General features: G+C 43.7%; 1 protein-coding gene across 1 annotated transcript in view; it reads left to right on the top strand.

The window, feature by feature from the left end:
- SYNE1 (spectrin repeat containing nuclear envelope protein 1) overlaps positions 1-25741 on the top strand; it is a 994076-nt gene that overhangs the window by 224371 nt on the left and 743964 nt on the right. Inside the window, exons 13-14 of the mRNA XM_033936910.1 lie at positions 5701-5869; positions 22457-22553. Of these exons, the coding sequence (XP_033792801.1) occupies positions 5701-5869; positions 22457-22553 (266 nt within the window). The remainder of the gene's footprint in view (positions 1-5700; positions 5870-22456; positions 22554-25741) is intronic.

The following is a 25741-nucleotide window of genomic DNA, read 5'->3' as shown; positions in this document are numbered from 1 at the left end:
TTGAAAAGAGAAGTCTGAGAGGGGATATGATTGAGGTCTATACAATCTTGAGTGATGTAGAACAGGTAAAAGTGAATTGATTTTTCTCTCATTTAAAGAGTATAAAGAACATGGGACACTCAATGAAATTTCATGGAAATATTTTTAAAACAAATTGGAGGATATATTTTTTTACTCAACAAATAGCTATGCTCTGAAACTCATTGCTAAAGGATGTGGTAACAGTGGTTAGTGAAGCTGTGTTTAAAAAAGGTTTGGATGAGTTCCTGGAGGAGTAATCCATATTCTGCTGTTAAGACAGACATGGGGGAAGCCACTGCTTTCTTGGGATCAGTAGCATGGAATGTTGCTACTATTTGGGTTTCTGCCAGGTTCTTGTGACCTGGGTTGGCCACATTTTGAAACAGAAAATGGCTAGATCAGCGGTCTCAAACTCAGACCTTTTGCAGGGCCACATTTTGGATTTGTAGGTACTTGGAGGGCCGCAGAAGAAATAGTTAATATCTTATTAGTGTAATGACAACTTTGCATGAGGTAAAACTCGTTATAGTTTATAAATCTTTCCTTAATTGCTTCTGATAATTTCAGCTATACACAGCTGAAAGCAGTGCAACATGCAGAAAGTGAAAAACTATCAAAGTATCAACTGCAAGAGGCAAGATTTTGGACCAACTCGTTTGAGGCCCTTGGTATTATAAAGAATGATTCTTTATGGAAAACGTGTGTCTTAAGTGTCCAGCGGTCACGTCCGCAACCGCCTTCAGCGCTCACCTACTCCAGCACCGGACACATGCACAAGCTGCACTGCCTCCAATGGTTATCTTACATCCTGGAATGTTGCCTACCTCACTGCTGTAACCTCAGGCAAGTGCTTTCCTGTATCTGCACGTGATTAGACTCCACCTCACAATCGCATACAGATACAGGAAAGCACTTGCGTGAGGTTACAGCAACCGCTGGATACAACCGCCGGACACTTAAGGCACAAGTTTTCCATAAAGAATTATTCTTTATAATACTGAGGGCTTCAAAATAGTATCTGGCGGGCCGCAAGTGGCCCCTGGGCTGCGAGTTTGAGACCACTTGGCTAGATTGTAACCAACCGGCTCAGGACAATGAGTTGTGCTCTTGTGAGCTGCGGTGAGCTGCATAAGGAAAATTAGAGGAAGAAAAATACTGCCACACCAGGTAAGTGTAGTTGCTTAAATCAAACTCAGGATTTATTCTTTCATTAGTATTAAACATAAAGCTTTGTCAGGATGTTTCTGCGTTTAGCAAATAGTCCCAAAACAACAGTAAAAAGAAAAACACAAAACAGCAAACTGTCCCAAAGTGGAAATGTTCAAAAGTTCAAGTCTTTCCAAAACTCAGGCTATTGGCTTCAGCCCATACTTATTTCCATGCAATGAAAAAACAAAACATTCCAAACACCAACAGTCTTTAAACTTGACTGTTGCAGTACTAGTCAGAGCTACTGCTGTGACTATCCCAGCAGCTTGAATACTGGGTAGGCAGAGCGCTTCACGTGGTGATATACTACCAAAAAGGCCCACAATCCCACCACTAAATTACGTGAGGCGAACCCCCACTACCTGGGCTGGATACAGTCCTTTGCTCTTGAAAGAGAAACCAAAAAAAACACCTTCACATAAGTCTTTTAAATCTTCCGGAGCTCTGGGTTTCTACAGCTCCTACAGGGCATAGCATAACCTTGGAAGTCTTTCATACAGTAAGGTCACAGCTACTCACTTTTATTCCACGAGCGGTTTGCCTTCCATGAAGCAAACTTCCATTGGAAGAATCTCACTCACTGGAGCAGCAGATGGATCCAGGTCAATTTCCATGGCTTGGGGTTCTTCATTCTTCTTGATAGATGATTCTTCTCCGGCTTCCACCAGCTCCATACATTCTAGTGGTGAACCGCTATCAGGATCTCCCAGCCCTGAACTCTGCTGTCTGTCCTGTGCCTCTCTTCCTCTTAACTGACTCTTCAGGAGCATTCCTCTCTGAGCAACTAGTTTGCAGCCCCGCCCCCAACCCTCAGGTGGGAAGGATTTCCTATCAGCAACCCTGAAGGTGAGAGGGAGATGGGCGCTCTGCACTCGTGCTCTCTGCCTCCCTCTAGAATCTAAGGAAGAAACAGCATCAGGAGTATCAATAAGAGATTTACTGGAATCAATGGGAGAAGGGTTTGCCTTTAAACTAGACTCAGTTCTAGGGACACGCCTAGCAGGCATAGGCTGCGTACCACAAGATGGACCATTGCTTTCCAAGCAAGTCAACAGAACAGTTGGCTAGGTAACATCATTAAGCACTCCTCAACCTATCTTAACTTCAGAAAACTAGTTAAAACTAACCTGTTTAACCGATTTGTAACCAAGAACTCTTAAAGCCTGTATCCCATGTATTCTACTTACATGCACTCGATGTCCCTACATTGTTACTTTTACTCTATCTCTCCCTCCCTACAAATATTCATGTATTCAAAGACTTCATTGTAATTTTTCACTGACTGTCCAGCTCTTCTTATTTTAAACCACCTCAAACTACTATCGCTTTGGCGGTATATAAAAATAAAATTATTATTATTATTATGTTCTTATGAGATGAGTAATGTAGTCATATTTCTTAACTCCGAAAAGTAACAAAAACATATTCTGGTATATTCCTTCATTTACCTTAATCTGAAACTCAATCTGAAAACTCATTCCGTTGTGTGCTCCTTCAGATTAAAATGTTTGATGCTATTTTGATTTAGTTTTCTCAACCAATTTTCTGTGCTTACATGTGTGTATGTGTATGTGTATGTGTGTGTGTGTGTGTGTGTGTGTGTGTGTGTGTGTGTGTGTGTGTGTGTGTAGGTAATACTTTATAGTATTCTGGAGATCTCTGAGATAGAAAACACTTATTTACATGTTTTCATTAAGAAGCCACATTTGTTTGAAGTAGAATGCTAATGTGTTTTTGTCAAATCTTTCATGTGAAGAATATGAGATGAAAAACATTTTTGCACAAAGGGGAGTTGATGTATGGAATAGTCTCCCGATAGAGGTGGTGGAGATAAAGACTGTGTCTGAATTCAAGAAAGCATGGGACAGGCACGTGCGATCTCGTAGGGAAAGGAGGGGATAGTGGATGTGGCAGATAAACAGACTGGATGGACCATTTGGCCTTTATCTGCCATCATGTTTCTATGTTTCTAAATTCAAGTGAATAGTTACTTAAATGTAGCCCCTGTCTCAATAAGGTGAAAATATACCAAAGAGTGTACACAAAGAGATGTGTAAAAACACAAAATAAAGGGGTTCTGATGAAATAGATAAGGAGGGGAAAGCAGAAGCTGTGTACTGGCTGTGCACCATATACCTCAATAAAACTTTTCAGGGACTTTCTTATAAAGACCACCTTAATAAGTGACATCCCGAAAATCAAGCATTTGTACATAAGAACATAGAACATAAGAATTGCCATCTCCGGATCAGACCCTGGGTCCATCAAGTCTGGTGATCCACACACACGGAGGCCCCACCAGGTGTACCCTGGCATAGTTTTAGTCCCCATATCACTTTATGCTTCTCAAGGGAGATGTGCTTCTAATTTACCCTTACCCCACTCTATGCCACTCTTAAGGAGATGTGCATCTAGTTTACCCTTAAATCCTAGAACGGTGGATTCTGCAATTATTTCCTGTGGGAGAGCATTCCAGGTGTCCACCACTCGCTGCAAAAATAGAATAAGTTCAACAAAGTCCCAATTTCACTCTCACGCACACCTATACATACATATCAAATCCCTTCTTTTGAGATCTTAAATGTTCACCTGCTCTGCTTCAGGGTTTCAAAATGGGATACCCATGACTCCGCAAGATACTTCCAGAGGAAACATGTTCCAAAATTCACAATTCCTTCTTCAACACATCAGACCCTTTAGAGCAGCGATCTCAAACTCACAGACTGCAGGCCACATGCGGCCCCCCAGTTACTGTTTTGCAGCCCGCGGTCTGAAGGTGATGATGATGTGTTTAGTTTCTGGCTGGCTTCCTTGCTGCACTCGTTTTTCCTTCAAAGCTATGGGTGGTAGCGGTGGCTCCTCGTGCCTACGTCAGAGAGATGGCTTCCGACACAGGCATAGATTGCACGAGGAGCTGATGCCGCCCGTGACTTTGAAGGAAAAACGAGTGCAGCAAGGAAGCCAGCCGGAAACTAAACAGGAAGAAAAATGCTGCTGCTGTGGGGGGTGGGGGGTGGGGGGAGGGAAGGGGGAAGATAAATGCTGCTGTTGTTACAGCACAGGAAAGCGGGGAGGGAATGGGGACGAGAAATGCTACTGCTGCAGCAGCACAGGGGAGGGGAGGGATGGGAGGAAGGGGAAAGAGAAATGCTGCTGCTGCTGCACAGGGAAGGGGGAGAGGGAAGGGGGAAGAGAAATGCTGCTGCTGCACCCAATTGGTGAGAGAGAGGGAAGGAGGGAGAAGGAAGACAAGGGAGAGGAGAGGAACGAGAGATGTCAAGTCCATGAGAGGGCGGAAAAGGAAAGGAGATACCAGACCATGGAGGGGGAGGGAGAGTTGCCAGAGCATGGGGGGAAGTTAGGAGACAGATGCCAGGCCAGGGGAAAGGAAGGAAGGAGGGAGAGAAAGGAAGGAGAGAGATGTCAGGGAGGGAAGGAGAGAGAGATAGGAAGGGAAGGGAAGACATGGAAAAGTAGATTTTGAGAAGAAAGTAGAAAAATTGAATATTAAGTTAATGCCAAAGATGATTGCAGCCTTTCCAGGTCGTGATCAAAAAACATTTTTATGGAATAACAATGACCGGAAGGTAAACTCTTTACCCAAGGGAGGTTTTGTAGCCTTCCTTTCAGAGTTTCACATCTCTGAATAATTTTATACAATATTTCTTGATCACCCTTCAAAGGCTTGTCTTATTTACATGGCCAGTTATATGTCTTTTGGATTTTGACTCTTTCTGACCTAGTGTTTGTCGAATAATATCCCTGAACGTAATTCAGTTAAAGATGAATGCAGGGCAGAAAGTGAAGAAGGAGAGAAAAACAGTCAATGGGCAAGAAGGCCCTGGAAACATAGTTAAAAGCACAGTAAAATAAATTCACCAGATAACAAAGGTAGGGAAAATGATTTTATTTTCAATATAGTGATTGAAACGTGTCAGTTTTGGAAAACTGGAACAGCAGAGGGTCACAATACAAAAACCCAATGGCCGGATGCCCAACGCAATTGACATTTTGAAGTAAAAAAAACCCCCAATCAACCACACACAAACCCCAAGCACTCGGCCTCAAACCACAACAATCAGACAGCATACACTCCACAGTCATACCCCCAGACACCCAAACACCCAACAGCACATATACACACTCACATAAGTGCCGCCACCCGGTGAAGAAACAAAAAGAGGGAGAGAGCAACAGCCCCACCAAAAAGAAAAATCAAGGCAAAGGGTCCGGGTCCTCTGGCTCCGAGCTAGAACAGACAGTTAATGCCCACTTCTATAAAGCTTGATAGCAGCTGAGGGCCAGAGTCCCAGACCCTAGAGATGCGTTGAAGCCCAGTATTGTTTTATATACCTGTTATGTTTTCTGCTTGTTTTGACCCTGGTTGTTGTTCCCTTTGCAATTGCTAATAAGATTTCTATTAGTGTACATAACAAACAAGAAAAAAAACTTGAGATATTTGTTTTGCAGGTTTAATTTTGTGACATCATCTTCTCCGCTCCATATATTGAAGTTGGAATACATGGAACTGAGGTACCGTCTCCTAGCTCTCTTGGTCCTGGCAGAATCCAAACTCAAATCCTGGATTATCAAGTATGGGAGAAGGGAATCAGTGGAGCTGCTTCTTCAAAATTACATTGTAAGCTATTTGATAACGCAAAGCGTACCTTTTGCCAGCATGAAAGGAGTAGACTCAGACACTGAGTAATACCTAACAATAATTTACCAGGTACAGAAAAAACAAACAACATGCATTGAGGTGCTTTTGCTTTTTCTTTTTGAGATCAGTTACAGTATAACTAGCTAGGCTTGGATTCTATAAATGGTGCTGTTGTTGGCAGCCCTAAAAGCAGCCGACAATTGTGTGACAATCAAGCAATAGCACTGTTTATAGAATCTTGTCTTCCGCAAAGGTAGGCGCCAGAAATGTAGGCCAGAGTTTTCAAGGCCTACATTTCTGGCACCTACCTTTGATGTGAAAACCACCTATAATGGCAAATGTCACTTCCGGTGTTAGCCACACCTACAGTGGCATTAGGTGTCGTTAAATGCCTCCATAGGCATGATTCTGGTGCCATTTTTTAAACCACTTTCAGTTGGTTTTAAATGGCATTTTCAACTTAAGTTAGGAACAGGTAGGGCGCCTACTGGTGCCTAACTTAAGGTGCAGTTTATATAATCTGGGCCCTAGAGTCTGATGCTACAGTAAATGAATGTTATACTTGTTCAATTACACTGAAGAACTTTGATTAGGAATTGAAGTTTAAATAACTAAACTGCACAGTCAAGTGCTGTGTGGCAAATGCTCCAATGTCCATCCAGTTCCTATGGGCGTCAGAGCATTTACTGCACCAGACCATGCTGTTGGGCTTAGTTAAATTTGGGGGGAGGGGTGTGCTCTCTTTATAGTCTCTCGGAACCCTGTTCAATAAAAAATTCTTGTTTAAGGCAAAATGAGATCACATAATAAACAGATAGGAAAAAAGAAAACAAACAAACAAAAAGGCTTTCTAATCAAAGGATGATTATGCTATTATACGACTAGAATCTAATCTAATCTAATCTTTAGGTTTGTATACTGCATCTTCTCCATGTTTGTAGAGCTCGGCGCGGTTTACAGTGGAGGAAATAGGAAGGTTAGAGGTAGTAGCGTGAAGAAAATTTAGAGGACTTGGGATGCCAAGAGTTTCCTAGAATTCCTAAGTTGGAGGATGTTTGCGGAAAACTTGGAGGGAGTTCAAGTTCCGAAGAGGGGAGGTAAGGTTGTTCCAGAGCTCAGTGATTTTGAAGGGGAGGGAGGTCCCTAGCTTTCCTGTGTGGGAAATGCCTTTTAGCGAGGGGAAGGATAGTTTTAATTTGTGGGAGGATCTGGTGGTATTAAGATTTGAGGAATTCCAGGAAAGAGGGATAAGGGGAGGGAGGATACCATGTAGGATTTTGAATGCTAAACAGGCGCATTTATAGTGGACCCTGGCGATAATCGGAAGCCAGTGGAGCTTGGCCAGGAGCGGGGAGACATGGTCAAATTTACTTTTAGCGAAGATGTACTTGGCCGCGGTGTTCTGAATCCGTTGGAGGCTGTGGAGGTTTTTCTTAGTTAGGCTTAAGTAGATAGAGTTGCAATAGTCCAATCTGGAAAGGATGGTGGATTGGACAAGGAGGGTAAAATGTTTTTGATGGAAGCAGGATCTAACTTTCCTCAGCATGTGAAGGCTGAAAAAGCATTTTTTTTTACCAAGGATTGGAGGTGGTCATTGAAGGACAATGTGGAATCAATGATGACGCCCAAGACCTTGCTCGAGAACTCAAGCTGTAGAGAGGAGCCAGAGGGTAGTGGGATGGAGGTGGGTAGGTGTCTAGTTTTGGGCCGAGCCAAAGAAGTCTTGTTTTGGACTCATTCAATTTCATTTGCACAGTGTGGGCCCAGGATTGTAGGTTCATTATACAGGAGGATATGTTCTTAGACAGGTCGGTGAGGTTTGAATCGGTCTCGAGGAGGACGAGGACGTCGTCTGCATAAGTGTAAATTGTTTCGAGGGGGGATAGGTGGAGGAGTTTTAGGGAGGACATATAGATGTTGAAAAGGATAGGAGATAGTGGAGAGCCTTGCGGGATTCCACAATTCGGTATCTAGGGGAAGGATGAGGTGCCATTGATGTTAACAATGTAAGAACGAGAGCGGAGGAATTTAGAGAACCAATCTAGGACTGTGCAGTTGATGCCTATCTCAGAGAGTTGGTAAACAAGAATATCATGGAATATATTCCAAACAGTTCCAGTAGAATCACATATCATAAAACAATGTAAAATAGCCGAAGGAAAAATAAAATCTGATTTCCTTATACCAAGCCATGACAAATTATGAACTTAATGTATCCTAACAAAGGACTTTCCCATTAGAGGTCTATTTTTACCATGGCATATTTTTTCTATTCTGTCAAAAACGAACAATAGATCCACCGTGGCTGCAGTCAAATATCAAGACGAAAAACGAAACAGAGACTGCAGTGATGATGTACAGGACGCCAAGACTTTATTAAGCAATCATAAAAAACATAAAATAGTTTTTTTCCAAAAGGACTGATAAGACTGGACCCAAAACTCCTTCCTCAGGGGTCCTAATGCATATCAGAACAAAGTAACCTGATGGATAACAACAGAATAAAGACTGGAAACAGCAGTGAGTAACCATTAGTGCTCTTATGCGATGCAGGGCCAAAGGATTAAGGGCATCCTGTACATCATCATTGCAGTCTCTGTTGTTTGGTTTTTCATTTTTACATTTTTCTATTCTGTTATTTGCAGGTTGTACGCTAATGACATTAGTGAACAGCAACTGTAAATGTAGGAGCACTTATCGGATCACATTTAGGAGGCACTAAGGGGCTGATTCTATAAACAGCACTTAGAAAAATGGCTTCGGCCACGTGTCAATCAGGTTTAGGTGCTGTTTAGAGAATCACGGCTAGCGACGTGAAATGTAGGCCAGGGCCAGGGTTTTAAAGGCCTACATTTCAGACAGCTAACATTTTGGAGAATCATGCTTAGCAGTGCTTAAGTCACTCTCTGCCCATAGAAACATGCACTTAGGTGTTAGGTGCTGCTAAGCACCATGCAATAGGCACCTATCTTTTATATAATTGGATAGACGTCTATCGTCCAATTAAATTTTTTTCCCAATAATTGAGGCTATTGAGCGTATTTTGCTAATTAAGTTAGGCATCCTTTATAGAATCAGCCCCTAACTGTTCCTGCATTAACCCATCATTAATAAGAACATAAGAACATAAGCAGTGCCTCCACTGAGTCAGACCCGAGGTCCATCGTGCCCAGCAGTCCACTCACGCGGCGGCCCAACAGGTCCAGGACCTGCGCAGTAGCCCCCTATCTATACCCCTTATCCCTTTCTTCAGCAGGAAATTGTCCAATCCTTTCTTGAACTCCAGTACCGTACTCTGTCCTATTACGTCCTCTGGAAGCACATTCCAGGTGTCCACCACACGCTGAGTAAAGAAAAATTTCCTAGCATTTGTTTTGAATCTATCTCCTTCCAATTTTTCCGAATGCCCTCTTGTTCTTATATGTTTTGAAAATTTGAAGAATCTATCTCTCTCTATGCCCTTCATGATCTTGTAGGTCTCTATTATGTCTCCTCTGAGTCTCCGCTTTTCCAGGGAGAAGAGCTCCAGCCTCTCCAATCTTTCAGTGTATGAAAGATTTTCCATGCCCTTAATTAGAGAATGACACGGTGACGGTTTACCCGCGGCCACCGCATTTAAGCCGCGGGTCACCGCCGAAAACGGGGAAGAAAACTAGCAGTCGCTGCGGTGACGGGGACAAGGCCATTCACCGACCGCGGAAACGGTGAACAGGTTTGTCCCCGCGGGCCAATGTACCCCCTTCTAGGAACCGCTATTTACCGTATTTTCACGCATATAACGCGCTCCCACCCGCACCCGCGATCGGAGCAAGAGGGAGCCCAAGCCCTCTTGCCCGGCCGACTCCCCGACGTCCGATACATCCCCCCCCCCCGGCAGGACCACTCGCACCCCCACCCCGAAGGACCGCCGACTTCCCGACAATATTGGGCCAGAAGGGAGCCCAAACCCTCCTGGCCACGGCGACCCCCTAACCCCACCCCGCACTACATTACGGGCAGGAGGGATCCCAGGCCCTCCTGCCCTCGACGCAAACCCCCCTCCCCCCCACCGACCGCCCCCCCCAAGAACCTCCGACCGCCCCCCCAGCCGACCCGCGATCCCCCTGGCGACCCCCACGACCCTCCCACCCCCCTTCCCCGTACCTTTGGTAGTTGGCCGGACAGACGGGAGCCAAACCCGCCTGTCCGGCAGGCAGCCAACGAAGGAATGAGGCCGGATTGGCCCATCCATCCTAAAGCTCCGCCTACTGGTGGGGCCTAAGGCGCGTGGGCCAATCAGAATAGGCCCTGGAGCCTTAGGTCCCACCTGGGGGCGCGGCCTGAGGCACATGGGCCCAACCCGACCATGTGCCTCAGGCCGCGCCCCCAGGTGGGACCTAAGGCTCCAGGGCCTATTCTGATTGGCCCACGCGCCTTAGGCCCCACCAGTAGGCGGAGCTTTAGGATGGATGGGCCAATCCGGCCTCATTCCTTCGTTGGCTGCCTGCCGGACAGGCGGGTTTGGCTCCCGTCTGTCCAGCCAACTACCAAAGGTACGGGGAAGGGGGGTGGGGGGGTCGTGGGGGTCGCCAGGGGGATCGCGGATCGGCTGGGGGGGGGCGGTCGTTGGGGGGGGGGGGGTTTGCGTCGAGGGCAGGAGGGCCTGGGATCCCTCCTGCCCGTAATGTAGTGCGGGGTGGGGTTAGGGGGTCGCCGTGGCCAGGAGGGTTTGGGCTCCCTTCTGGCCCAACTACCAAAGGTACGGGGAAGGGGGGTGGGGGGGTCGTGGGGGTCGCCAGGGGGGTCGCGGGTCGGCTGGGGGGGGGCGGTCGTTGGGGGGAGGGGGGTTTGCGTCGAGGGCAGGAGGGCCTGGGATCCCTCCTGCCCGTAATGTAGTGCGGGGTGGGGTTAGGGGGTCGCCGTGGCCAGGAGGATTTGGGCTCCCTCCTGGCCCGATATTGTTGGGGAGTCGGCGGTCCTTCGGGGGGAGGGATGTATCGGACGTCGGGGGGGGGGCATCAGGCTTTCAGGATGGGGACAGACCTTCAAGGGGGGACAGTGCAGGGAAGTCAGGGAATTTATATTAATTAATTTTTTCTCTGCGTGTTTTGTTTTTGTATAGTTATTAACTAATATTTAACTAAGTTTTAAAGTTTTAAAGAATGTTTCCTTTATACGTAAATAAAGAAAAGTGAATGGGATTGCAGTGGCGGTGACGGGGCGGTGAATGGGGGTGGCAGTGGCGGTGACGGGGCGGTGAAGAGGATGGTGAGACGGGGACGGGGCGGTGACGGGGATGGTGAGACGGGGACGGGGCGGTGACGGGGATGGTGAGACGGGGACGGGGCGGTGACGGGGACCAATTTTTTCACCGTGTCATTCTCTACCCTTAATCATTCGTGTCGCTCTCCTCTGGACCCTCTCAAGTATTGCCATATCCTTCTTAAGGTACGGCGACCAATACTAAACACAGTACTCCAGGTGCGGGCGCACCATTGCCCGATACAACGGCAGGATGACCTCTTTTGTTCTGGTCGTAATACCATTTTTAATAATACCCAACATTCTGTTTGCCTTCTTCGCGGCTGCTGCGCATTGTGCCGTTGACTTCATTGTTGTATCCACCAGTACACCCAAATCTCTTTCAAGGTTACTTCTCTCTAATACTAATCCCATTTGGTAGCTGAACATCGGGTTTTTTCTCCCTATATGCATGACCTTGCATTTCCCTACATTGAATTTCATCTGCCATTTATTCGCCCACTCCTCCAGTTTGTTTAGGTCCCTTTGTAGGTCCTCACACTCTTCCGGAGTTCTAACCCTTCTACAGAGTTTAGTGTCATCCGCAAATTTTATAACTTCACATTTCGTCCCCATTTCCAGGTCATTAATAAATACATTGAATAGCAGCGGTCCAAGTACAGACCCCTGCAGAACTCCGCTCATGACTTTCCTCCAGCCCGAGTAGTGACCCTTCACTCCAACCCTCTGTCTCCTGCCTGCCAACCAGTGTTTGACCCATCTGTGTACGTCCCCTTCCACCCCGTGGTTCCGTAGCTTCCTAAGTAGCCGCTCATGGGGTACCTTGTCAAAGGCCTTTTGGAAGTCAAGGTAAATGATGTCTACAGGTTCCCCTTTGTCCAACTGGCTGTTCACCCCCTCAAAGAAGTGCAGTAAGTTTGTTTGGCACGATCTTCCCTTGTAGAAGCCATGTTGGCTCGCTTTCATCAGCCCATTTTTTTCGATATGCTCACAGATGCTGTCCTTTATCAGTGCTTCTACCATCTTGCCCGGAACCGATGTCAAACTTTCCGGCCTATAGTTTCCCGGGTCTCCTCTTGACCCCTTTTTAAAGATAGATGTAACATTTGCTATCTTCCAGTCCTCCGGAATCTCTCCAGTTTTCAAGGATAGGTTGCAAACTCGTTGGAGTATTCCCGCTATCTCATTTCTTAGTTCTTTTAGTACCCTAGGGTGGATTCCGTCCGGGCCTGGTGATTTGTCACTTTTCAATCTATCTATCTGTTGGAGGACATCCTCATGGCTCACCTCTATTGCTGACAGTTTTTCTTCTTGATCACCATGGAAGATCACTTCGGGTTCCGGTACACTGGATGTGAAGACTGACGAGAAGAATTTGTTTAACCTGTCGGCTACCTCTTTTTGCTCCTTTATTACTCCCTTTTTGCCTCCATCATCCAACGGTCCTACTTCCTCCCTCGCCGGTTTCTTCCCCTTAACATATCTGAAGAATGATTTGAAGTTTTTTGCCTCCCTGGCCAGCCTCTCTTCGTATTCTCTTTTTGCTCTCCTAACCAATCAGTTATCATGCAGTAATGCAAGTGCACCAGTTGGTTAATGCTTCCATCCTTACTCTCCACCCATCAACTCCCTTCAAAAACTATTTAAGAGGCTATTATCACAAAGTACTTTAGTGTGTACTGTGGTAAGCCTTTTTTAAAGTGTGCAGAGCCCTCATTAGGACTTAGTGTACCTTTATGAAAGGGCTCTTCGGTGCTCAAAAAACTACACATCAGCTGTAAAAAGATGTCAATTATTCATTCATCATCATTGCACATGGGTTAGGTGCTATCAACTCGTGTTTGAGTCCTAGCAACCTGATGAAAATCAAATTTTCTTGGCAGAATACAGAAGTAGATTGCTGGGCCTTTCATCTGCACCGCATACAGTAAATTCAATGTCACCGTTGTCACATCAAACACAATCCTCCGCCTCCAACACTTCCCATCTGCTGCTGCCCAGAATGGTGGTACACCGTTAGTCTGACATCTCCTCTGAAACCTGTCTGCTTTGTGAGGCCCTGCTGGTAGTGAAACTACCGACAGCATAGCTTTCAGCTTCACAGTTGCGTGCAAGCCCCAGTAGCACAACAAGTCCATGTACCATGATTGGAGACATGGAACAGAACCTTCAAAAATATATATAATAATAATTGTTTACACTAGTAGTCTTCAAAAGCATGACAATAATCTAACCAACTTATCTTATTCAAGGGTCCGATAAGGCTTCTCTCTCAAAGCATCCATTGAGTCTTGTCACAAGTAGAAGGGTTCTGTTGCCTTGATTTATACCATTATGACTGAAGGAAGTATTCAAATGATGTCCGGTAGTTATTTGGATGTTTGTGACGTTGGAGTACAACTTAGTTGTGAAGTCTGGTGTAGATGAAACCCAATACTGTGTTGGAGAAGTTATGTGGTTGCTACTGCCAGATCTAATGGAAGCACTGAGAGAAACTTTTCTGGAACTTTGAATAAGATAAAAGGACACCTAAAATGCACATACAAAAGACATTGAGAACTGGGTTAAACCTTTGCGTAAGAATCAGGCACTTGAGAGAACTATAATTAACTATAGAGAACTATAGAACTATAGAGAACTATAGAACTATAGAACTATAGAGAACTATAGAAATAGTTAGGCCTATTTTCTCTTCTCTGGCTAAAATTATGGAAAAGGTAGTTTATTTTATTTTTTGAACCAATCCAAAGCAATATAATGTCATATGCAAAACAGCAAATAAACATTTGACAAACATGGAGAGAATAAAGCAGCAAACAATGGCATACCAATACTCTTTGACACATGCTTATTAAAAAGAAGAGGACAATACCCCCCAAAACCGTTTCCCCGCTCCAACAATCCCCCCAAATTAATGGACAGAATTTCATCACTAGTTTAGTTTATGACCAATTGACTGATTTCTTGGAGAGATTTGAGGTGCTAAATGCTAATCAGTTTGGGTTTTAAAAGAATCTTGACATGAAAACTTTATTGCTCTCATTATTTGATCTGTTCAGAAGTAGTTTTGATAGGGGTCAGCAATTTCTTCTAGTTACATTAGATATTTCCAATAGAAGAAAATATTTTTTCGCTCAGAGAATAGTTAAGCTCTGGAACGCATTGCCAGAGGTTGTGGTAAGAGCGGATAGCGTAGCTGGTTTTAAAAAAAGGTTTGGACAATTTCCTGGAGGAAAAGTCCACAGTCTGTTATTTAGAGAGACATGAGGGAAGTCACTGCTTGCCCTGGATCGGTAGCATGGAATGCTGCTACTCCTTGGGTTTTAGCCAGGTACTGGTGACCTGGATCGGCTACCATGGGAACAGGGTACAGTGTTGTCTGGAGAAGTTTCTGAAGTTATAACTTCTCTATGCTCTATCAGCCAGCCCGATCAGTGAATTTTTGCTGGAAGTACTATCTTGTAAGATAATTCATTTGGCAGACTTCAGGCCACCATTTTTATGGGTTGTAGAACCATGCACATGGAATCAGCTACCTATTGAACTGAGGCAGTGGAGCAGTGTTATAGATTTTAAAAGAGTCTTGAAAACTCTCCTTTTCGTACAAGCTTATGGGAGGGGCTAGCTATGTTGGTCCTATTAAATGGCTCACAGGGACTGGGGTTTTTTTTATGAGGAAAAGGATCTATGTTAACTTGATGAAGAGTATAGTCTACTCTATTTGTTGTCCTTGAGAGAAGATTGTATTAGTTAATCTTACCCCTCCCACCCTTTTACTAATCTGCAGTAGAGGTATCTACTGCAACCCAGAGCACTGAATGCTCTGACGCTCACGGCAATTCTATGAGTGTCAGAGAATATAGTACTCCAGGTCATGGTAGAAATCCCTAACCACAGCTTAGTAAAAGAAGGCCTTAGTTTGTATTGCATATACAGTAGTTTTGTCTTTTAAATGCATGTGATTTTATTATGAGTGTGACAATAGGTACTTCACCAATGTATTTACCCAGCCAAAATTGCTGTTTACCTGCTTGAAATGCGAGAGTCATATCCAAAAAAAGTCTTGTATCTGCAACCAGTAATTTATGGATAAGCAAATAAATGTGAAAATTCCTAGTTTTCCTTATAGAACTATTCAACACAAAATGAGATAAAAGATAAGTTGGGGCCAATCCCCAAGTCAAATTAAAACAGATACAAGAAAATTTGAATAGTACTCGCGCCTCCACCGGCAGCCAATGCAGCAAACAATAGTAAGGACTGATATGGACATGTTTCTTCGATCTAAATATTAGTCAAACAGCCGTATTCTGTACTATTCTCAATTTTCTTAATACTTTCTTTGGAGCTCCCAAGTAGACAATATTGCAATGGAAGTTTATATCTTTAGCACCAGAATTTCTTTTAAATACATAAAAAAATTGTTTGAATAATAAAGGGGAAAACTTTAGGGGGTCAATATTCAACTTGCAGTGCTCAACATTTGCTGACAGCTTGCCCTGGATCGGTAGCATAGAATGTTTCTAATCTTTAGGTTCTGGCCAGGTACTAGTGACCTGGATTGGCCACCGTGAGAACGGGGCTACTGGGCTTGATGGACCATTGGTCTGACCCAGTAAGGCTATTCTTATGTTACTTATATGCATAAGTTTATACCAAATCAATCGTCCTATGTATATTCACATATAATACTAGGTTTACAATTGCAGCTACTTACACAATATTTACACACCTCCTAAGGCGGTTGGCCAATTCAACTAAATATAATCTATATACGAGTTCATGTTTCATTTTGTGGAGAAAGCCAAAAGTAACTCTTGAGGTTTGCAACATTTATTTCACAAGAAGTTGATGGATGTCTTTTGGCACTTCACTTCCATGATGTAACTGGTTTTGGCTTTCAATTAATTTAATTAAACTCTGCTTCAGATGCAAGATGAATGATTGGCCAGCCAAGTTAAAGTGACCTCTATGTTGGACAATACGTTTGAACTTGAAATAGACTGCAGTTTTGCTTCTTTTGCAAGAGCAGGGCTCTTGCTTGCATTGGGTAGTGTTGATTTGGTGGCATCAGCAGCAGGGCAGAGATGTCAGAAAGCACTCTTTGTTCTCATTGCTAGAAGGCACTGTGGAATTACTGAACACTCTGCCGCTCTTACAAAACAGATGCATCCGAAAATAGTAAACAACGCTCTTTGAGATAAACTTGCTTGGAATCTGCTTGAGTTTAAAACAGACTTGATGGTATGTTCACCTGGATTTGAGTTCTGAACTATGAAAGTAATTTATTGAGAATTCCTTTTGCAAGAACGAAAAGAAGCAGAAGCAGTCAGAGTATATATTTAGAAGTTTCAATTAATGCATATAGCTGGCGGCATTGAATACATACACTGTGGAGCTCATTTAACAGCATATGAATGTCTCAAAATGGCCAAAATTGCAATTTTGGAAAGGCAGAATTTGGGCATCCTATACTGCAGTGCATCCAGATAACAAGGGTGGCATATTGTGGGCGTATTTTTGGTGGAACGTGAGGGGTGTGTGTGTGCAAAGTTAGTAATCAAATGGGATGAAATGTCCAAGGTAAAAAAATGAAGAGTGTCCTAAGTTAGACTTGTTTCAGTCACTTCCAGGGTATAATAAAGATCACTGGAGGGATTAAGGCATGACCCCTCCTTAATCCCCCAGTGGTTACTGGCCCCCTCACTCATCCCTGAAGATAACATTTGAAAGAAAAATTAGGCTCCCTGATAATATACAGTAGGTATTATGGGCATTCTGAACACAGCAGCAAGCAGGTCTGAAGATTAGTCTAGTGGTCAATGCAGTGGACTGTAAACCCAGGTTCAAATCCCATTTTAACCCTCTTTTATTAGTTTTTCATCTCTGTGTGTCTAATAATGGGACACCTTTTAATTTTCTTATTTCTTTTTATAAAAACATTAATGGCTCACAAATAGACCTATGATAGAGCTATAAAATGATAATGCAGCAAATATGAAGTGTTATAAATGTTTGCAAATCATGACATAATTATGACATAATGTTCTATTTGTTCAACTTGGGTTGTTGGAAGATAAGCACACAATTTAATTTCTTGTGCAAACGGCATACAGTTCCTTACGGATGGGTTGTGTACCCCAACTCACAAGTTGGATTGTAGAAGGCATCGATCATTTTTCTCACCTCCGCCTCCTTGTCTCTCTTCAATCTTAACTTCTAAAAAGTGAGTTGAGAAGGTGTTTTTTTCTTCTGCTCTGCACTAGATTTGTTATTTTTGAATATTAAGCAAATCTTTGTTGAGGCTTCCCTGTGCTAAGAAGTTCCCAGTAATCCTGGGACAACTCTGCCTGGGAAAAGGGTCAGATGTTGGGGTCTGCAGCCAGAAGGGTAATGATAAAATTGTATCCCATGGTTTCAGAATTTCAGCAATTGTTTACACAACCTAAGATGGATTCGCTGGTAGCACAGGTTATTAAATGGACTTCTCTGCTTAGCGAAGAGGATGTGATCCTGAAGGATACACAGGATTGCAGAGTAGATTTGGTCCTCAAAAGACAATTTGAGTCACTGGCTTTAGGCTTTAATGCAATGGCTATAGCATCTTTTCTGGTGTGAGCCTACCACAAAATGCTACTCCAGAATCTGGGTGCAAAGGAAGCGGTTTGGCCTCTGTCATCCTGGCGGGGGTAGATTATGTAGCTGACATTATCTATAATATGCTGAGTAATGAGTAGTCTCATCTTATACAATCTCCACCTTCAGAATGCTCTGGATCAGGCAGAGGGCAAGATATTTGGCATCTAAATATAATTTGAGCAGACTCCTCTTTAAGGGGGAAATGCTTTTTGACAAAGGACTGGACAACCTGATGACAAGTGTAATGAACCATCATCCTTGCCAGACAGTAAACCACAAGGATCAGGCAGTTCTAATCATGGTTCCTTTCATGGTTATAGAAGACTGCATTATGGGTCTATGGGATCCTTATCCCAAAGGTCCTATAACAGACAAATGTTTGGCAGCTCCAGGAGAGCCCATAAATCCGGCTCATGCTCAGTAGCCAATTTTAAGAAGTCCCAATGACGCCAGATTGGCCTCCAGGATACCCGGCATAGGAGAGAGACTTTTGGAGTTCTGGGAGACTTGGGCGCATATTTCTTCAGAACAATGGGTGCTAGACATAATTTTAGAGGGCTACAAGCTCAAATTTTAATGCCCAGTCTTGGACCTCTTCTTGGATTCTCCGGCTGGAAGACCAGAGAAGACTGCTGTAGTCAGAACGATGGTGCAAAGGCTGTTACAAATTGGAGCCATAGAGCCAGTTCCAGATGTGGACAGGCTCAGGGGGTTCATAGTCATTCGTGCGCGAGACACCAGCATGTCGACAATCAAGTGCAGACAATTTGGCACAAGACACCAGCGTGCCGCGGGAAAACTTACTTTTAAAGAGCTCCGAAGCGGGATGTGAGTGGGGAACACCCTCACTTTACTTCACACTGTTTGCGCTGCCATTGGGGGGGGGATGAGGGAATTGGAACCCTCCATTATAGAGAAAACAGAACTTTTTTCGATTTTGGGGGGAAAAGTTCAGTTTTCTCTATAATGTGGGGCGGGTGCACCCCCACTCCCCCCAAAGGCTGCACGAACAGTATGAAGTAAAGTGGGGGGTTCCCCCCAAACCCCCGTCGGAGCTCTTTAAAAGTAAATTTTCCCATGGCGCGCTGGTGTCTTGCGCAGAATCATCTGCGCGCTGGTGTCTCGTGTGCTTTTGTCCCGTCACCGGCTCAGGGAGATTCTCTATATACTTCATTGTGCCCAAGAAAGATTCAGACAATTGGAGGCCAATCCTAGATCTCAAGGCGGTCAATGCATCATTGAAAGTTCCCAGACTCCAGATGGAAACTGTGAGATCAGTCATTGTTTCTGTGGTTCTTGGGTGGATTACCAATTTGAGAAAGAGTCACCTGGAACCAACTCCATATACTGTAGAGTTGTGGGTGATACTAAAGGCGGATGGTCATTGTGAGTATCACCCAATGCAAGGCTGATGGCTGTGATCACATAAAATATGGTCCATCAACAGACTGGAATTGAGAGCCATCTGGTTAGTTCTCTGCTTTTTCCAAACACAGCTGAAAGGCAAAGTAGTCAGAGTACTCTTGGACAATGCTACAGCGGTAGCATATCTCAACAGGCAAGGGGGAACCAAGAGTTCTGAAGCTGGAAGCCCAAATGTTGTTTCAGTAGGCAGAAGTCCACCTGTAGACAATAACAGTGGTACACATAATGGGAGTAGACAAAGTCCAAGCCGACTACTTCTGTAGGCATACAATGACTGAATCCAGGGGAATAGGCATTATCCCAAAGAGCATTCAACTGTGACCCAGCAGAGGCACTGCTTATGTTCTTATGAGACACTGGGGCACCCAACATTCAATCTATGGCATCGGTGGACAAAATAGCCCCTCAGTTTTTCAAAAATTCGAGTCAAGAAATGTCAGAATGGACACTTGTGCAACATTGGCCAGCAAGAGAACTGCTGTACTTGTTCCTGACCGATGATAGGCCAAGTTATTTGCAGAATAGCAACCTATTGGATGTTGGTAGTTCTCAGCCCCGGATTGGCCGTGTTGTCCATGGAATGTGAATCTTGTCCACTGGCAGTGGGACAGCTACTTCAGACTACTGATGCCTCATGGCATTCTGTGCAGGGGCCCATAGTATTTGACAATCTGGAAAGCATTGGTTTTATGGCGTAGCTATTGAGCACACAACTTTAGTGAAGAAAGGATATTCAGAGATGGTGATATCGAATCTCCTCAGTTCTAGAAAGCCAGCGATAGTGGTGGCCTATGCTAAAGCATGGAAGATTTTTCAGCATTGGTGCAAGGCTAAGCATTTGGACCCTCTCTAGGCTTCCATTCTTGAGGTCCTCTTGTTCCTGCAGGAAGGATTGGGGAAGGGTATGGCAGTTAAATCTCTTAAAGTTCAAGTAGCTAGTCTTTTATACTTCCGGGCCAGAGTAGATAAAGCATCTCTAACCTCTCATCCAGATGCTTCCAGGTTCCTGAGGCTCCGTTCTCCGGTGATGTAGCCGTTTCCAATGTGGAATCTTAATAACGTGTTATGAGCACCTCTCTAATACAATCTGTAAATAAGTATCCCAAGTGGTAGTAAATTATAAATGGAAACAAACTAGCATACCACTATAACCATGAAGTGCATCACACTCTTCTACCACGGTCTCAGAACTGGAGCCTACGCATGGTATTTATATCACAAACTCGAGTGATCAGCGTAGCAATTTAGCTCCCTGCTCCAATCATTGACCGCTTAGGTTTTAAAACATATAAACTTTAATAATTTAATCTTAAAATATTTCTTGTAGAAAACTTTTTTTTATATATACTTTTAGTTCATTTTATTTTAATTCATTTTATAGAAAACCTCACTATCAGTGCAAATTTGCCCACATTGTATGCACTATTAAGGATTTGAAAAAATGACAAGCTACTTATCTTTAAACAGCGCTTGTCTCTGGATATCTTTTTTTTCAGCAGTGCTCAAATAGTTGCACAAGCCAGTATTGCACAAGCCGACGCGGCCAGCGTTTCGCGGACTCACTGTTTGTCCGCTGCTTCAGGGCCAGCACTGCGGCATTCAGTTAGCATTCAGTTCCAACGTCAAATTTTTCAAAACCCTGATAGTGAGGTTTTCTATAAAATGAATTAAAATAAAATGAACTAAAAGTATATATAAAAAAAAGTTTTCTACAAGAAATATTTTAAGATTAAATTATTAAAGTTTATATGTTTTAAAACCTAAGCGATCAATGATTGGAGCAGGGAGCTAAATTGCTACGCTGATCACTCGAGTTTGTGATATAAATACCATGCGTAGGCTCCAGTTCTGAGACCGTGGTAAAAGAGTGTGATGCACTTCATGGTTATAGTGGTATGCTAGTTTGTTTCCACCTCTCTAAAACACCATCTGAACCTTTATTGGAAGCACCTATCATGGATCTAATTGTGGCTTCTTTTTGGGCAGAGTCCATGGCATTGTCGCCTAATGAAATTTGCAGGGCAGTCATATGGTCCACTCTTCATACCTTTACAAAGTTTTACAGAGTGTACGTGTCAACACAAGTGGACATGGTCTTTGGGTCCTCGGTGCTTGTTGCAGGCTCATCTGTCCTGCCCTAGACTCAAGGGTCTGCTCTGGTACATCCTATCCATAAGGAATTGTATGCTGTTTATAGAATAGGGTCATGTCAGTTAAACTCATATATGCAACTAGGCTCAGATTTTATAACTGACGCCTAAAGTTAGGCATCTAGATAGTTACGCCTAGCCAATCTAGGCACCTAGCTTAATTATTTAAAAAGCTTAATCGAAACTGATAATTGACAATTAACAACTCACAATTAACATTAATTGCACTTAATTGAATGGTAGGTGCCTAACTCGGTAGACACCTACCAGAAAGTAAGTGTGATTAGGGGGAGGATCTTGGGTGTGTTGTACATGTAGGTGCCTGTTTTGGCCAGGAAACCTCTGGCGTAGATATGGTGTGCCTAGGATAAAGGGCACAAAAACAACAACGAAGGAGACCAGACCTATCGATGCCTAAGACCACTTTAAGTGCTACTAGGCATGATTCTATAAAGCGCCCTTAACTTTTATAGAATCGCGCCTAAATGCTACACTACTATGTTTTAAGCAGTGCTTATAGAATCAGGCCCCTATTGCCAATAAATGCTTGTTAAAGCCAATTAATTATTAATACTTATCACCAACTGTTAAGTTCTGTTTCTTTCTTCAATATGCACATTTTTCTGTTTCTTGTTACTTACTGTAATCCAGTGGTCTCAAACTCAAACCCTTTGCAGGGCCACGTTTTGGATTTGTAGGTACTTGGAGGGCCTCAGAAGAAATAATTAATGTCTTATTAAAGAAATGACAATTTTGCATGAGGTAAAACTCTTTATAGTTTATAAATATTTCCTTTTGGCTAAGTCTTAATAATTTTGTAATTTATAGCTAAAGAGACAAATGATCAAGAAACTGTTTTATTTTACTTTTGTGATTATGATAAACATGCCGAGGGCCTCAAAATAGTACCTGGTGGGCCGCATGTGGCCCCCGGGCTGCGAGTTTGAGACCACTGCTGTAATCTATAAGAGGAATTGTTATTTTTTTCTTATTTTACTTATAAAGAGGTTAGAAATATTAGTAAATAAAACACTGAAAGTAATGAGAATGCAATGAAAATGAAGTTACACCTACTGCACCTGCATTAATTACATTAAATTTCTATTTTTAGTCTTGTATTGAAGACAATGGATTTTTTGAGCAATATGAGGCCACATGCCAGTCTTTGAAATGGGCGGCTGAGCTGTATGTGAAAGCCGATGGCTCAGGTAAAGACGGAATCATCTCTTATGGTCCTGTCAGCTGTTTTATGTGCTCCAAATGTAATATACTGTGCTTTCTTTCTTGAGAGCTGTGTTAGTCCACTTTTAAAGGTAATATATAGAAATAAAACAAAAAATAAAGGAAATAAGGTGATACAGGGATTTTCTGATCTGAAGAAGAAAGGTCACCTTTGAAAGCTAATCTAAAAATGCATTGTTAGTCCAATAAAAAAAACCCAGCCTGCAGTCGCGCCAGCATTGGCTCTTACTCTGACATCACTTCCTGGACCCACACCTAGGAAGTGACGTCAGAGGAAGAGCCGATGCTGATGCGACAGCAGCTTGGGGGTTGTTGCTTGTGCCAGGAACGTTACAGAGGTACGGAGGAAGGGAAGTGGCATGTGCACAAGGCAGGAGGGAGCAGGGAAGGAGCAAGTGAAGGTAGGGGCAGAGAAGAGGGAAGGGAGGGGGGTGCCCCAGCCCCTGCTGCCTCTCACCCTTGCTACGCCACTGGTACTGTTTGCATTGTACTGACTGTTGTCATATCTCTGTTAGGTTATTGTTGTATAGTGCTGCTGCCACTGCCGGTTTGCTGTAAGGTACATTTAGTCTCATGGTTTGGATGGGAGGGAGAGATGGGTCGGCCGGGGGGAATAGAAAGATACTACACAGGGCGATGGAAGGAAGGGAGGGATAGAAGCTGCACGGGATGGGAGGGAGGGATACAAGCTGCAAGGGTTCTGCTGTACAAGGGATGGGAGGGAGGGAAAGAAAGATACTGCACAAGGGGATGGTTGAGAGGGGAGGAAAGGTGCTGCACATGTTGCAGAGAGAAAGAAAATAGGAAGAACTGAGGGGGAGAAGAGGAAGGGAGAGATGATCATTGTACATGAAAAAAAATAAGACATCCTCGAAAATAAGACCTAGTGCCTTTATTAGGCCTAAAATTAATATGAGACAGTGTCTTATTTTCAGGTAAACACGGTACTTTCTGAGAGCAAAAAATACATAAAACCAATATAACACAACCATATATGTCCCAAACTCCTCCTGCAATACTATATACTCCTTAGCAAATTAGAAAATGTTCAAACTATTCCTTAAGTACTTCTTAATATCTTAACAATATGTACTTCTTAATATCATAACAATTCTTATGTAATCCGCCTTGAACCGCAAGGTAGAGAATGACATGGGGAAAAAAATCTGTCCCTGTTCCCGCCGTCCCTGAACACGCCGTCCACTTCACTGCCCCATCCCTGTTTCCGCTGTCCCCTTCACCGCCCCGTCCCCGCAGCATCCACCCTTCCCTCGCCACCTCACCACCCTTCAGCGGTCCAAGAATCTCCCTCCCTCCCCCTTACCTTTGTGGCATAAAGAAACTTAAGAGAGGGAAGGCGCGCGGTCCCTTCCCTCCTTCCAACCAAATCTATCTCCCTCCCTTCCCCTTTCCTTCACGGCGCTTTAGAAAAGAAACTGATGCTGGTGAAGCCTGCCTGTGGCACCCTGTGGTCGCGTGTGTGTGGGCGGAAGCTTCTCCTCTGGCAATTGTCATTTTATAAACACAAATAAAACAGAGCAAGGTTCAACAATCCATCTCCCCTCCTTTTCACAAATATCCCCTTCACTATTGTGAAAACTGAACAAACCAAATTACTACAGAATGCTACATAGAAAAATCAAGCTAACAGAATACTTTAGTCACACATGGCAAGAATAATGTTAGGGGAGTGCAACTAGGGCAACTGCCCCCTGGTCAGAGAGAGAGAGCCCTAAGCCAGCTGGAAACTAAAGAAGCACAGCCTGGACTTTGCGGTCCCCAGTTATGTCTAATACCAGCTCTAGCAGGATACATATTTCATATCTGAAATATTCTAATCACAAAATATAAAATAAATTTATTTTTTTTTTCTTTTTGTTGTCTGGTAATTTTATTCTTCAAATCACATTGGTCTCAGGCTTTGGTTTTAGGTTCCTTCTGTCTTCATCGTGGCATGCCTGGCTCCTGAAGGTAAAATAGACGCAAGAGGAGCTGGGGGAGAAGATGCCGAGTCTGACAAGGGCGCAGTTTTTTTTTACCACAGGAATAAGACTTTTCATCGCTCCCACGGGGCGGTAAAAGGTCTTATCCCCATTCCCGTGGGGCGGTGAAAGATCTTCTCCCCATTCCAACTGTAAACCAGTTGCAAATGTCTCCATTCCTGCGGATTTACTGCGGTGACTCACAGTTTACCGTGGTAAACAGTCCCCGTGTCATTCTCTACCGCAAGGTAAAGGTGGAATAGAAATCATTAATGTAATGTAATGTATATTTCTGATACTGTTTCATGTTAAGTTTACCTAATTGATTGTACAGGCAGTTCCTTAGTTGCAGATGCCCAACTTATGTATGACTTAAGAACACGATTGTGGCTTCATTTGATTTCACTAAGCAGTATTTCTAATGATATAAACTCCTACACTTCCCCTGTAACAGATTTAGGAATGTTGCATGGCCACATTAAGAACAGTGATTGTGCATGCTGTACCTTAGATGGAACATTGGTAGGGGCAGTTGGCCCTTTTGTCAGGTGGGAGGAGAGGAAAGCAGCAAAAATTTTATAATCTACAAGTTCTGAGTTACATACAAATCTGAATTAAGAACAGCTTTAAAAACGCAACTCATTCTTAACCTGGGGACTGCCTGTAGTTATGCTTATGTTTGGTCATTTTACTATTTTTATGCCATTAACAAAATTGTAGGTTATATGTTAAACTATACCTGTTTTATGCCATCTTAGGTGAGTATAGTTTTTTTTCTAGCTACCTTTTTCTTTAACGGGTGTTATTTGATGAAAGCTGAGCTCTTTCTGCTGTTGGTCAGCTAGAAAATAGAAAGAATGTTCTAAAAATTGTGAATGTCTAGATTCAACACAGGTGTCAAACTCAAGGCCCACGGGACAAATCCGGCACACATGGTTGTTTTATGTGGCCCGTGGTCTAATGCCTCAAGTGTTATCTTGTGGTCGGCTCCCTCCTCCTCACAGTTGCACAAAACCGTTTGCAGCGGCTCTTCGCGCATCCCGTGCCTCATCCAGAAGCATTCTCTCTGATGTTGCGACATCAGAGAGAAGGCTTCTGGTTCAGGTGCAAGATTCAAGAGAAGCCGCTGCTTGCGGCTTCGTGCACACTGCGGCTGTGAGGAGGATGGAGCC

This window comes from Geotrypetes seraphini, chromosome 3, assembly GCF_902459505.1.
Source record: "Geotrypetes seraphini chromosome 3, aGeoSer1.1, whole genome shotgun sequence".
In the NCBI taxonomy this organism is placed as follows: Eukaryota; Metazoa; Chordata; class Amphibia; order Gymnophiona; family Dermophiidae; genus Geotrypetes; species Geotrypetes seraphini.
The sequence above is the reverse complement of the archived record's forward strand: the minus strand, read 5'-3'. Positions and strand labels throughout refer to the sequence as shown.